The 15,000-nt window shown below is 46.4% G+C and overlaps 2 protein-coding genes across 2 annotated transcripts in view; both read right to left on the bottom strand.

Moving 5' to 3' along the window:
- Positions 1-10,276, bottom strand: part of ptprsb (protein tyrosine phosphatase receptor type Sb) — a 47,719-nt gene extending 37,443 nt beyond the window's left edge. Inside the window, 3 exon segments of the mRNA XM_084706813.1 lie at positions 1-4; positions 2,605-2,680; positions 10,040-10,276. The exon segment at positions 1-4 is cut by the window's left edge and continues 208 nt beyond it. The gene's annotated coding sequence lies outside the window, so the exon portion shown is untranslated.
- A 2,061-nt stretch (positions 10,277-12,337) lies between these two features.
- The window catches only part of fem1a (fem-1 homolog a), a 3,501-nt gene continuing 838 nt past the window's right edge, over positions 12,338-15,000 (bottom strand). Inside the window, exon 1 of the mRNA XM_084708287.1 lies at positions 12,338-15,000. This exon is cut by the window's right edge and continues 838 nt beyond it. Coding sequence (XP_084564413.1) covers positions 13,745-15,000 — 1,256 coding nt within the window. The 3' untranslated portion in view covers positions 12,338-13,744.

Genomic DNA, 15,000 nt, shown 5'->3' with positions numbered 1-15,000 from the left:
AACTCTGAGGACATCAAAACAAACACATGTATTTGAATATCCCATCCCACAGCCTTCTTTGCGTCATTTGAACACTATTTCTATGAAACGTCAGCATGAACAACATATTTTTGACTGAGACCTGATGTGTTGCGTGTGTATATTGTAGTATTCATTAGCTTTTACCCAAAGTGGCGTACAGTGTGGGGGTGGGGGTGGATGGGGAACCTGCAACCGCTAAATCTGCAGACAAATACTCTACCACTGATCTATACCCACACCAGGATATATATATATATATATATATATATATATATATATATATATATATATATATATATATATATATATATATATATATATATATATATATATGTGTCAGCAGATGAAAATATCTATCCCTGTGAGGGACATTAACACAGACATTTCTGTTAATACAGGATTAGGTGCTCTGATTTGTCTGGCACATTTCTGATTTGGGATTAGCAGCTAACCCAAGGCTGCTGTGAACTATGGGGACATTTCAGTTATGCACGGATCAGATCCCCGATATTTCCGCTGGTGTTGCTGCTCATACCATCAGAGATGTGTGAGTTCAATCCATAACGCGGGACAGTAAAGTGAAACACTTAAACAAAGAGGTTTGAAGCCCATGTGTGAAGGGAGGGTTGTAGCACCAATTCAATATCAGCAAATGTATCAGAAGCCCCCCTATAACCCCTTCTCCCTGTGCGTTAATCCCCAGCCAGATTTAGGGAATCACACACACAGGCACACACACACACACGCAAACACGCACCCACCGATACACAGGCACGCACACTTTGATACTCGTAGCATAACTCAGCTCTGACAGGCCCGCAGAACACAGCAAGCTGAGCAGAAGCTCCCCGTCCAGGAGTCAATAACTCTTCAGCCCTATCGACCAGCGCCGCCCCCCCCTCCCCCCGCTCCTCCCCTGTGTTCCAGCACGCAGGTGTGGAGCCACAGAAGACAGGGACCTTTGTTAACCTGCTCAATATCTCATACACACATTTCTCATCCTTTCAAATTCCAACACAGACACACAGAGCATGGACGCGCACACACACAATACTCACTTCGTCACGCTGATTAGAGCTGAATGTTGTTACCCAATACAGAGACATGCCGTTCCGGAGAGTTCCGCAGTAATAATGTGTGGTATTATCAAACCTCTTATCAAACTAATGATGTGCTCAAACAAATCAGTGTCTGGCTCTCCGGCCAGTTTTATATCTAAAAATAAACCCTTAAAAAAAATCTTTCTATCTGATATAGGTTACACTAAGCATCGCTTCATCTCTACCTCATCTAGTGTGGCTGTAAGTGCTGTCATGATACAGAAGCTTCAGGAGAATTCAATTGATGGAGATTTCAATTGAATAACATGATAACAGAAAGCAGATCCGATCTCATTCAAGTGCCATCACAGGGAATAAAGTAAATCCTCCTCTCAAAGGAACTCAATTATCAACCCGACAATCAAATTAACAGAAGGATGATGCATAGAGAGATAAGGCATGGCGAACACAGGTCAGTCTGTCTGTCTCCAGGTCAGTCTGCCTGTCCACAGGTCAGTCTGTCTGTCCCCAGGTCAGTATGTCTGTCCCCAGGTCAGTCTGTCTGTCCCCAGGTCAGTCTGCCTGTCCACAGGTCAGTCTGTCTGTCCCCAGGTCAGTTTGTCTGTCCCCAGGTCAGTCTGCCTGTCCACAGGTCAGTCTGTCTGTCCCCAGGTCAGTCTGTCTGTCCCCAGGTCAGTCTGTCTGTCCCCAGGTCTGTCTGTCTGTCCCCTCCACTCGGGGCCTGACGCTTTGGCGTGTCGTCACCTGCTGGCGTCCCCTGATGGAGGATGGAACCTGGTCCTCCCGCAGTCTTCCTCTTAGCCTCTCCGTGATGGACAGAAACAGTAAGACGGTGGAACCTCCTGCGGGAGAACCACGCCTACAGCCTCAGGCCTCTGCTACTGGAAGCTTCAGCCCACACACAAGGAGCGGGGTCAGAGGTCATGTTGGACTCTTGCCAGGGCACAGGGGCTAATCTAATGTGGTGTGCCAGCCAGTCAGCCAGTCAGTCAGTCAGTCAGTCAGTCAGCCAGCCAGCAGGGTGAGGGTCAGCGCACTAGGAGGTTTAACAGGCTTTTACAACTGTTCTTGAACTACTGGGCCAGCTGTTAATCTGATTGATGGTACTGTGTGTGTGTGTGTGTGTGTGTGTGTGTTCAACAGCTGTGGAGTGCTGGCTGTAAGCCTTTGTGTCAGTAGACCACTGACATCAAGAGCAGCTCGACTCGAGCAAAGGGGTCAGCAGGAAAAGGGAGGAGAGGATTCATACCTCTGTGCAGGTCTACAGCCCTGTTCTAGACCTCATTACCTCTGTGCAGGTCTACAGCCCTGTTCTAGACCTCATTACCTCTGTGCAGGTCTACAGCCCTGTTCTAGACATCATTACCTCTGTGCAGGTCTACAGCCCTGTTCTAGACATCATTACCTCTGTGCAGGTCTACTGCCCTGTTCTAGACATCATTACCTCTGTGTAGGTCTATAGCCCTGTTCTAGACATCATTACCTCTGCGCAGGTCTATAGCCCTGTTCTAGACATCATTACCTCTGTGCAGGTCTATAGCCCTGTTCTAGACATCATGTGAGCTGTCGCTGGTCGTCCGGCTTCTCACCCAGTGTACCTGTCAACACACAAAGAGGATATGTTGAGACAGCAACACTAACGCAAACATTAAAGTCCACACACAGATGCACACACCCAGTACAGTGAAAGATTGTCGAATGTGCTTTTTTTCCCCCAGCGTTCACACCACGCTTTGCTTCTTGTTAAATGACAAACCGGCTTGAAGTTCCATGTTCACCATGAACAATAGAAGCAACCCTTTTCCTCCCTGTGCCACTCTGGCCTGGCCTTGAGGATTACACGCTTTGTTTTTCTCACCTCACCCTCACCTCCTCCTCCTCTTACCCAGCATGCCTTTCACCACAACTGGGCTGAGGTAGTCTCACAAGGCCTGTCTCCATGACAACAAGCCCGGGTGCTCACACACAGACAAGATCGGTTTCTTACCCCCCTTCAATAGCTGATAGTTCTACACAACCCCAGGACTGCACGGCTCCCATTTCAATAGTATCACTTAATTAAGTGTTTTATTCTGACTGAGTGGCTAGGATATAGTGTTGTGTTATTTACAACGCAATTAGGCTCAGTGTTGGATCCAGGTAGCTGTGCATCGTGTTTGCTCCAGCTTCTGGAACCAGAAGTAGTTTCTCTGATCATGTTACCTGATAGAGCTGCAGCTCAGTGCTTCATACACACAGCTGGCGCAAAAACCCTCACATACTCACTTGGCACATGCGTGCAAATGGACGATAAGCACACAACGGACGATAAGCATGTACACCTGCAATCTCTCAAAAATACATTTGAAGGTAAGGTCTGACACAAGATATGCGTGTATTTTCAGATACTTCCTGTGGCGCTGTGCAGAGAAACAGGAAGAAATTGTGCCTGTGACAGCAGCATGGTCTCTGTGACCCTGGACCTTTTGGCAGAGATTCACGCTCAGACACACACACACGAACACACTTACAGCAGATGGCAAAGCACCATGGAGTGAGAATTACTCTCTCTCTGCCTACCAAACACACACTCACACACATACACACACAATCAGGGATCAGAGATCCACAGGATGAGGCATGAGCTGCACCACCTCACGTTACATTTTTAGCAGCAGGACAACTGTCTGCATGTTGCTGTCAGCTACACCTCTCTCTCACACAAACACACACACACACACACACGCACACACACACACCACTTGACCAGTCACACAGCTCAGAGGACTGCAGCAGATCTAACAACATGACTAATATTCTTCAGATATACACACACACACACACACACACACACACATGAACATTCTAAACCGGAAAACTATCTAGAGATTATCCCATTCACTCGTTTTTAAGCTTTTCACCAGGACGGTTTTCTCAAATCGCAGAGAGGATATGGCCGACATGGCAGAAATACAAGTTACCTCAGAAGCCCGGGTGCTTAAGCCTAGCTGGTAGTGATCACACATCCCTGGAGTCTCAAAACGCACAAAACGGCTTGAACAGGAAAACAGTATGGTGTGTTTATGTAAAGTATGTCATTTCCTTCCAGCAATTTTTACCATCACAGCAACAATCACCAGCATGGTCAGCTAGCTATGCATCTGACGCATTTTATGACATCAGCACATCACCTGGGCAACCTCTTGCTTTTCCGTAGAACCACAGCAACCAAAAGTCCCGGCAGTGACTGTGACGGGAGTACACCTCCTATTCTGCCCACCACACTGACTGGAGCTCAGGGACCTCATCAATACAAGGTGTGGAAGCTGAAAACGAGTCACGTTGGTAGGCCACGCTCCCATCCACGTGTGACCTGGAGACGTGTCCAGGTCAGTCAAGACTAGGGACGGTATCCTGACTCCAATCAAATTAACAGATGGTAAGGGTTGGTTTATATAAATAGATAACTCTACATAAAGAAGGAAGGATTATCTGACAGGATATAAAACACAGTGAACGTGCTTAAAGACCAGCTGTGTTCTACACTCCTAAGGTTAATCTATGGTAGTTTAGTTAAGTATATTGTAGGCAACATCTAACATGCCATTAGGATGACAGATGATATATCCAGCATGTGGCCTGATGTTACTTGACCTTTGCTACGGTGTGGTGTTAATGGGCTAGGCCAGGTTCTGATCCCTCTCTTCAAGCTGTTATAATAAAGATGATACTGTCTGAATTAATAGAAAGACAAGTGTTAAATGCCCTATTTGCAATGAAAACAAACAACAATAATATCATAACTACTATAATAATACTATGTTACATGCTTGCATACAGTACTGTCTGTAAAAAATGTATGTCCTCTCATGCACACATACACCACATACAACTGACCCACTGATGTGACGAAAACATCTTCCAGTACTAACAGTTTTAACAGAAAGAGGAACACTCCCCGCAAAACGTCGCATTTGTCTTCAAACATTCTCATTGCAGCTATCACTTGCTTGGGAGCACACCATGTTTCTGTATACTGGCTCATTACGCAGAATGATGTCTGAGTCCTTGTCAGCTCACTGTCCAATTAGCATATCCCAGCGAGCATGTCAGAGACCTCTACCCACAACACATAGAGCACACCAGTCCATAGATGTCTGCCCTGCCGCAATTCTGATTCCACCGTGAATTTCTGATCCTTTTAATGATAGATGTAGATTCAGGCCATAGGCCAAAAGACCGTCAAGAACATTCTCGAACTGGTGTTCTCTCTCATCGCACCAGTCTTCTAACCATGCATTTTGCTATTCTACATGATCTGTAAAGATGAATGGTATTTTTCTACACATATGTGAGACCTCCGTCTATGAATCAGTGAATAAATAGGTAAATCCATCTAAAAATCTATATGATGGAATCAGTTTTATCATATAAATGGGAACGTGTAAGAAAGTTGCTACTTGCACAGCAAAATAGGTGCAGTATTATCGTATACAGTAAATGGTTCACATAGGAGGTTGTGTATTGGTATTCTCACAAAGGCTGTTGTGTAGGTTACCCATTCATTACACTGGAGTTAAGTGTAGCTACACATAGTACACATATTGCTAAACTAATGTCTCCTAGACCTGCCTCAATGCATCTAACCAAGTACTTATCTATTTATCGAGCTAGCTAGTTACCTACCCACCATAACTAGAGTACAGTCCTGTTAATATTGATGTGTCTCTCTGAGCTCTGCAGCTGCTAAGCAGATGAAGCATTAAAGGCCCACCAGGCTAGGAGGAACAGAAACCAGAGAAGCTGCCAGGAGACACACACCACAGCCAATTAGGTCGCTTCTGGAGGAGCCGACAGAAAGCTCCTTGACAACGGAGGATCATCTTCCTCCTCCTCCTCTTCCTCATCATCACACTCCATGTATCTCAATTTAAGTGACTTCAGAAGGAATACCTTTATGAAGAGAGTAATAAGAGCTCATGGCCCAGTCCGGTCTTGTGAGTGTCTGGGGCAGGGGTCGGCTGCATTAGCCCAGTTTCTGTCTGTTTGGAATGAAGAATTAGGTAGAGAGGAGCACTAGAAAGTGAGTGCCCTGTAATCATAATTGATTCAGTACTGACTAACCGCCAATAATTGGACTCACAACTACAAGTGGTCCTTAATGTATTGTCACTGTTTGTCTATTGGAGGATTCCACAAAGTGGAAAGAATAGAAGGATGGATGAATTGTTAACAAGGAAGCAGATTTTTGCACTTTTTCATGCTTAGAATTACATCTGCTACAACATGTTACCATACAGTATCTAATCTCTTTCTCAGAGTGCTGAGTGGTGGGTTTATGGTTAATGATCGCTCATGCCAAGATATTGATTATTTTCTACCTTCCATCCGCCTTCTATGTAAACTACTATGGTGTTGATTATTTGACCTGGAGTTGCATGTCTGTTTACCCAACCCTCCCTCCAGGGTCTAACTACCTACTGTCATGGCAGCATCACCTGGATGGATGGCCCACATGGTGCTCTCCCCCACACCCTCCCAGGAGTTCATTATATCTGGCACCTGCAACAGCTCTCTTCCTAAACATACTGTAGCAACATTGAATTCAGGACTAGACACATCAGGCTGTTAATACTCTTTCTAATTGTAGGATTACAATTTAATATAGTGCCCTGCATTCATAGCACAAAACACATACACATATTTCTTCCTAACATTACAGTAAACTCATTCATCGTCAATTCATCAAGTGAAAATCCACTTCAGGATGATGTGACACTGAGGAAAAGTGACAAGATTCTATGGTGATGGATGCATTTGTTTCAGTCAATTCAGGAGGCTATTGTGACCAGTACTGATGGTAACCAGCCATCACGTACTGAAGCTTTGGGATGGAGATTAGATTTGCAACGCCAAATTAGTGTTTCTATGTGGGACAATAAAGTTGTAAATGAAATTGAAAGTCAGAGTAATGATGCAGAAACCCAACAGTTATCTTCTGACCTGTCAGTCACTGAGCATACACACACACACAGACACACACACTTGAGAGAAACACACGTCTTGAACACTCCCTCTTCTGCAAAGTCCCAACTCTCAATCTCTCCTGATCCCTCTCTCCCTGTGGTGAGGGATGACGATATGAAGATGCAGCCATAGCCACTGCTTCCAGAGCCACCCAGCTTTACCCGGTCCACAGAGAGAGATAGGCGGAATTGTGGAATAGAAAATAATAATCTAAAGCAATGCCCCAGCTATACCAAAGCCTGACTTACCTACTAACTAAATTAGAAAGGATCAGAATTTCCTGAGATTCATTTGGCTGACCTCCATCCAGGAGGCTTGCTTTACAACTGTAGGCAAATAGAGATTGAAAGGAATATTTTATTCGTAGTAATAAAAATTGCCTTGTCCCACATAGTGCATTAATGGCTTTTGAACAGAATGTTCTTTTGGATATTCAAGATACTTCTGGAACTTCTGTTGATTGCACAGTCTGGTCGTGACGAGCCTAAGTCTTTTCTTTTGTCAGCCATTTTGTCACTCAGCCTAACCCATGCTTAATGGCTTGTGTCAGTCAGGGATGTAACTGTCAAACTCACTCAACCACTGGACTTCCTTCTCAGTCGAACAATGACCCGTGAGACAACACATTATCTACAGAGCACATGAATATACTGGACATGGGAAAGCCTTTCAGGGCAGTAAAACGCCTTGGAATGTACATGATGGGAAACAGACTCTTTACTCTCATCATCAGAAAATCAATAAGAACCTTTTTCGCTGTTCCCCCTGCAACAGGGCGCACGGGCATGTCTACTTGTACAAAACCTCATTCAGCCAGGAAGGATGAGAAAAAAGAGGAGGAGAGATGATGGAGGGATGGCGACAGAGGAGAGCAGCAGCTGCAGTCAGCAAAAGGCTGTTTGTGAGTGTGCGCTGAGAGCAGAGAGGAAGAGACAGGAAGGATGAGGGTGAGAGGAGTGAAGATGTTGTCAGAAGTGGCATTTCTGCCTCTCTGGGAAGAGCGGGCAGGAGAGAGTGGGAACAAGAAGAGGGAGGATAGGAGAGGGAGAAAAGAGAGGTAGTGAAGGAGTGTGCATTATTCATCCCTGCTGACACACCACAATCTCTGATTCATCTGGAGAAGGGCATCAGTCAAGTCCCAGCCCATCGTTCAGCTTTTATGCACGCACGCACCCCCCCCCCCCCACACACACACACACACACACACACACACAAACAAACAGGAGTTGGCCTCCCTTTAGGGTTAAAGTTGCTATTACGACAGGTCACACTGAAGCATGAATAGTTGATTGTAGTTCTGGCTGGATTTGAGCAAGGTCAACCTACTTGGCAATAATCTCAGCTAGACTAGTATCAGAACAGAAGTAAAAGCTGCTAAATGAGATTCAGAAGGTCCTCTGAATATATCAATCTGCATGACAACCTCTTATTAATCCTTTGACTCACGTCAACAGTGAACAAACAGTATACTGCCGTTGCGGCAGATCTGCAGTTACTAATAATCAGGGAATGCACATACGCAGAGAAAGAGAGGTATAGAGAGGTAGAGAGAGAGAGACAGAGAGAGAGAGAGAGAGAGAGAGAGAGAGAGAGAGAGAGAGAGAGAGAGAAAGAGACAGAGACAGAGACAGAGAGAGAGAATCCCCTTCTGCTTTACTTTGGCAAACAGCCCAGACTCAAACTAGTTGGAAAATACTTAATAGTATATTTAGAGTTTGCAAGAACAACCTTAAGCAAGAAATACTTTTCCTGCTAGAAACGCTGAATGATTATTTCACGTAGGTAGTCAGAAGCAAGGGAGACATATTGGAGATTACAGTTTACTACTGGCCAAGAATCATTGAAACATCGACCACAAAAAGAAAACCTTATTCACATGAAAGACTAGGAGGCTAGTCTACGAAAGAAGAAAGACATGATCCATTATTTTAATTCCAATTTGACTATGTGTGGGCATAAAGGAGTGAATAAATAACTGATTTAAGAAATGTGTTATGTGGAGAATGAAAACGACAGTAAATGCTCCTATTGGATACGACACAAATATGTAACAACTGCCCATGGCTGCATGTCCAGACCAATAACAGCACATGCACTGTTACATTGTGCATGATTAAGATATGTCATAGCAAGCAACGGCATTGTAGCAGGTTATTGATGCAGTACCCAATTTATAGGTTATAGGCCTAATGTGCATTCTAGAAAACAATGCAGGTTACTGCTTGTGTGGTACTTAAACTGTCCTACTCGGAGATCAACATATTGCAATGATATATTGCTTCTTTTAAACAAAGGAAACCAATTGACCAGGTGTTTAATAGGCTCTAGACAGTCACTCAATTGCCTGATGAGTGATCCGAAATTTAACAAGGCCGTCCGCCTGGCCACCTGGTGTCATCGCCAGCCAAAACGTATGATGGTAAGAGAACTGTTACGAAACACGTTAAAGCTTTTTAATGAGGAGAGACGTCTAGGGAAAGATAGTTGCATATAGGATAGACTGGGCAGAGAACGTGGGGCATCTAGACCAAAGCAAATAGGAAACAAAGGCGACACTTGTCAGTCGGCCTGGGGTTTTTCTGGCTGGTGGACGCGGGAGATGCTGTTTCAGTGATGCGCTGCTGTCGCCAAACATCTATTTCTCAGAGTGCATATCCGTAGTCAGGTCAGAAAGACTGTTGAAAATATGCAAATATACTGTACACGTAGGCAACAACTACTAAATAAGACAAACTACAAGGAAATGTATTCTTCGCACAATTAGTGTTCAGTGTTACGGCTGAGGAGTTACCTTTTTTTACCGGTTGAGGTGTGAATTAACGCCCAGGGTGCGGTTGCATACTTTATCAAGAATAGCCTAACGAATACCTATTCTATTCTCACATTTAAATAACCGTGGCTGCACAACCCAGCAACTTTTAATTGCTCAGAAATATGTTTACTACGCCTACCTTTGAAGGTGCTCCGTCCTTTTTATTGTCGGGTAAATTTGTGTGGACGGACCTGCATGTGGCATCTTCGTCAGAAACACGACTCAGATTATAATCCTCTCTGACACCAGGGGTTTGTCTTTGTTGTGGAGAATGCCCACATCACCGGCGTCTTCGACTGTTCTCTTGTCTTCTCTGCAGCGTTAGGACAGCTACTCCCAGACCTTGTGTCGGGAGACCATCGCCGGTCAGACGGCCTCAGATACTGCTGGTTGATGTCACTGATACTCCCCGTCTTCCTCCTCAATGCCCTCTCTCCCTCCCCCCTCTATCTCGCTTTCTCTCTCTACCTCCCTCACACACACCAATATTCTCCCCTCCTCCCCTCCATGACGTGATGTAGTCAAGATCTCCTATGGCAACCGCATCCTCATCACCCAAAATTGTATCATCAGATAGCGCTGGACCGCTGACACGGAGCTAGGTTAAGCTGAGGTAGGTATTCTAGATCTCAGATTTGATTCACAATGTCAAGTTAGACACAGGAATATTTCGTACTTTAACTCACTTTAATTGTATTGCAACCCTTTGAATAACAAACATTTCTAAACACAATAAAAGTCCTTGGAAATAATTCACTTTGTAAGAATTGTCTGAACTGGAAATTGTAATGTGTATTACAAAACCTTTAGTAAGAAACGTTCCTCAACCCTCTTGTGTCAACCCCATACATGCACAGCACAGGCATTGTCAGCAGAACAGAGGTTCCTTGTGCGAGATGCACTGCTCATATGCATATTCAAACAGCACACACACAAACACAAGCACAGTCCTGAACGCTGACGACTAAACACACACACACACAGACACACACACGGCCTCTCTCACTCTTAGACAGGCCCTTCACATAATTATGATGATGAATTAGGCTACTAGCCAACACACTATAAGGTCCTCAGGTGTACAGAAAACACTACAGTTAGGGAAGAGATTTAAGTGTCGTCTTCAAACTGGTAGTTTCCCTTTTTTTCATAAAGGCAGCCTGACTGTTCAACAAAGGATAATGAGACGGCCAGTTCAAAGCGTGCGGCTGGATTTCCTTTGTTACTACTGCCACCTAGTGGACTGTTTAGGAAGTAGCATACTCTAGACAACAAAGTAGATAAAAATAAAAACTCACAAAAAAATTAAAAATAACATGAAAGTGAGAGTTTTGGTGGTGTGATGATGATATCAACAATAGGCCAACCAAAAGGTTTCCATGATATCCGGCTGGATTACAAATGCTCTTCACTGTGATTCCTGTTTGCCTCGACTGTGACTAGCCGTCCCTCAGTGATATGCCTGACCATATATTCTTACAGAGTGGCTGGCAGGCTGAACCGAGGGCGAAAGCCCCTCAAAATAGCAGGGGAAGTGGCCCTGTCTCCACCACTGCCCAGCAGTGACGTTAATTGCCCGCTATTTATACTTTGAGAGCGCAGGATGCTGAAAGATCAAGTTTCTGTTATGCTTTTTTTTCCACCTCACGTTTGAGAGAGAGAGAAAGTGAGACCACACTCAACAAATATGGAGAGGCGCAGGCTATGCAGTTTGAGAGCTACAGAGTGTCTACTTGTAATGCAGGTATGCCATTTCCTAACTATTATAACAATGTCCTACAAACACATTTACCCTTTGAGGTCTTATGGAAATAAATAACAATCCTAAAAACATTGAACTTGTATTTTATTTGTATTTTTTTACCCAGTAGGGATGGTGAGGCTCTGCATTAACCAGGTGAGGCCCGTAGCCTTGCAAAACAGGCCTGAGAGGCAGGTGGAGGGATTGGGTGTTCCGCCATCACACCTATTTCAATCCATCTAAATATAAGGATCTCCGTAATACGAGTGCGAAGACTATGAGTCAGGCCCAGCTGTCTAGTTCCTTTCCATAACCATCCCACCTCTCCACGAGCACTGGCTTAGGATCAGGTGCACCCACATCATACATGTCCATGACAACTGAGGAGTTGAAAGAGATCTGACCCTAGACAAGAGGTGAAGGGTCATTGGTACAAACCAGCCCTTGTCAAGAGGGCAGGAGAGATGTGCACATGCTCTGATGGAAGAGGACAGGGAGGCCAGATAGTTCCTATATTACCAGAGCTCAACCTTGCCACGTTCACATCAGTTAAATTACAGACCTGCAAAGACAGACAGAGGGAGGGAGGGAGGGAGAGAAAGAGGAGAGAGAGAGAGAACAGATGCATAGGGAGCAGGGAACAGAGAGAATGACACCAATTACTACAAGCTGGGCACAAACTCACAGAGAGAACAGTTGCCGTGATACTGAATTTTATTCAAGTATCTCCAACACAGTTTTTGTTCTGAAGTTATCATCAGTTAAATTAATCAACCAGTCGAGAGAGAGAGAGAGATAGGCTCGGCTGTGAAAGTCCATAAGCCTGGATGTAAAGCCGTGTTTTAGGATTCAGAGCATTTCAAAGTGCATTCAATCTGATGGGGTTTTACAGAGGAACAGACAAACAAGAAAAAAGTAAACAAACTTATGATAAAACAGTCTCAAAATCAAATTTAACTGAGATTAATAAAAAACAAAATAAGACTACGATGCAGGTGCAGTTGGAGACCACATGCATCTGAGATTATCAATAATAAATTATAATCATTTCATTTGATATCAAACACACTGCATAGATTCCAATGTTTCTGTGTGGATCAAGGAGAGGATTGCCTGAGACTATACAGATTAAGCCTGACCGGTCACTTTGGAGTAGGATAATAGCCTACTCTTTATGGCCTAAAAACTCCTCATAGTTCTGGAGCTAATTGCTGCCCATCCCTGGGACTACTCCAGGGGTGGACCAAGATGTAAAGCAAACACACTCATTCTACAAGACCTAGGCCATGTACGCAAGGCTACGCTAGGCTAAAATAGACCACACTAAAGTAGTATCGTTATGACAGTCAGTCCCCTGCGCAAGTTAAGTAGGTTTTCACCTTCTCCCTTTCTAAAAAGGAGAAAAGGAAAAGCTGATATTTGGCACAGTGTTAACCCTCTCCTTTACATTTGTAAGGTAGGGGAGAGGGGTTAAATAATGCAAGGTTGATGGTAAAAAAAATAATAATCTATGCTACAGAATACCAGGCAGCCAAGCATAGCTTCATTGGTTCAAAGGAGGCTTACTGATAAACCTGCAATGCAAGACTTTGTAACTAACAAGCTATCCTACTCACTCTTCATCCCTCATGCAGTTCACCAGATCACCATGTCTTAAGCCTGCCTAACACAGCACTTTTCACTCCCACAAAAACAATTAGCCTCACCTCACCCCTCAGACACGGCCACACAGATGACAGTCTCTCTTCTTACCAGGGGGAAAAGAGGATGAAAAGAAACAAGACACAAAACCCAAAGCAAGTCCAATGTTTTACCCACCAGAGAACAGCAAACAGAAATCGAGCACTTCAATAGTGTCCATGTGTTTCAAGGTACCTGACCACATCTGGGCCTCCAGACCCCCTCCCCCCTCCAAGCCCTATGTCAGTGTGTGTGCAGTCGCCAGCTGGTTTATTACGGTGTTTTGGTCTAGACAGTCTGCTTTTGGAAGGACGGAGCGGGGGGGGGGGAGTAAATAAAGAGATGTGGGGTAGGCCCGGGGGACAGTCCCAGGGTGTCTGGTTAAGGGACATAAGGAAGGGTGGGAGGGGGTGGGCGGGTGGGTCAGTGAAGCTCGATGAACGCTTCCATCTCCTCCGAGATGAGGCCCTTGTAGGGCAGTCTGTGCCTCTCGATGGCTCGGGCCGCCAGGCACTGCAGGCTGACGTAGCTGAGCGGGTAGAGGGCCGTGTGCCCGCTGCTCTGCTCGTCCAGCAGCTCGTACGCCGTCTTCCGCTGCGCGTTGGTGGCGTCGAAGTGGGCCCCCCCCCGCACCAGCAGGGCCATGATCTCCGGGCAGCCGTTGGCGGCGGCCGTGTGCAGCGGCGTGTTGTTCTCGCAGTCGCGCGAGTCCACGTCGGCGCCGCACTCCAGCAGCAGCGAGGCCACTGCCAGCGAGGGGAAGCGGCCCACGGGGTAGCGGCCCACGGACGTGGTGTCCTTGTCCACCGCCATGTGGAGGGGCGTGAAGCCGCCGCGGCCGCGGGGGTTGAGCTTGAGGAGGCGGTAGACGGTCTGCTTCTTCTGGTGCTCCTGCTCGGGCGAGCACTCGAGCTTCTCCAGCAGGAACACCAGGTGGAGGATGATGGACAGGGCCTTGGTGAACTGGGGGGCCTCGGGGGGGTTGTCTCTCTGGGCCACGGCGCGCTCCACCTCCCTCACGCTCTTCCCCAGGACGCCCATCAGGTCGTGGAAGGTGACCCGTGTGGCCAGGGTGCCCTTGGCCCGGTCCTGCAGGACGAAGGAGAAGAGCTCGGCGAAGGACAGGAAGCTGGAGGCCGTCATGGGGCTGAGGGGGTCCAGGTTGCTCTGCTGCATGTCCAGGGCGTACTTCCACAAACTGATGCAGCGCTCAAAGTTGCCCGAGTCCGCGTAGACGGCCCCTCTGTAGCGGATGTAGTAGGAGGTGTCCGGGTGAGAGGGGCCCAGGATGCGCTCTCGGACCAGCAGCGCCTGCATCCGCATCTCGTCTGGGTCTGTGATCAGAGCCTCCAGCTCCTCCGCCGTGGTCACCTCCTGCGCACAGTCGTAAGCTGGCACCGGGGGCCCTGGAGGCGGCTTGGCCAGCAGTCCAGCTTTGTCCCCGGGCTGCCTCAACTCCATAGCCCTCCTCCAGTATCTCATGGCCCCCAGGAGATCACGTTTCTTATCCACAAAGGTCGCCCCGAGGAGCTCAAGTGCATCGATGCGTTCCTCTCTGGAGGAGCGAGGCTGGTGGGCGAGGTACTCCACTATATTGGTGTGGCCTGTCACGCTGGCGGCCAAGAGGGGGGTCATCCCATAACCGTCCCTCTCCATGCGGGCATTGCATTTCAGCAACA

Source organism: Hypomesus nipponensis, chromosome 10 (genome assembly GCF_054491055.1).
Source record: "Hypomesus nipponensis isolate SF chromosome 10, ASM5449105v1, whole genome shotgun sequence".
Lineage (NCBI taxonomy): Eukaryota > Metazoa > Chordata > Actinopteri > Osmeriformes > Osmeridae > Hypomesus > Hypomesus nipponensis.
This window is presented reverse-complemented; position numbering and strand designations above follow the sequence as displayed.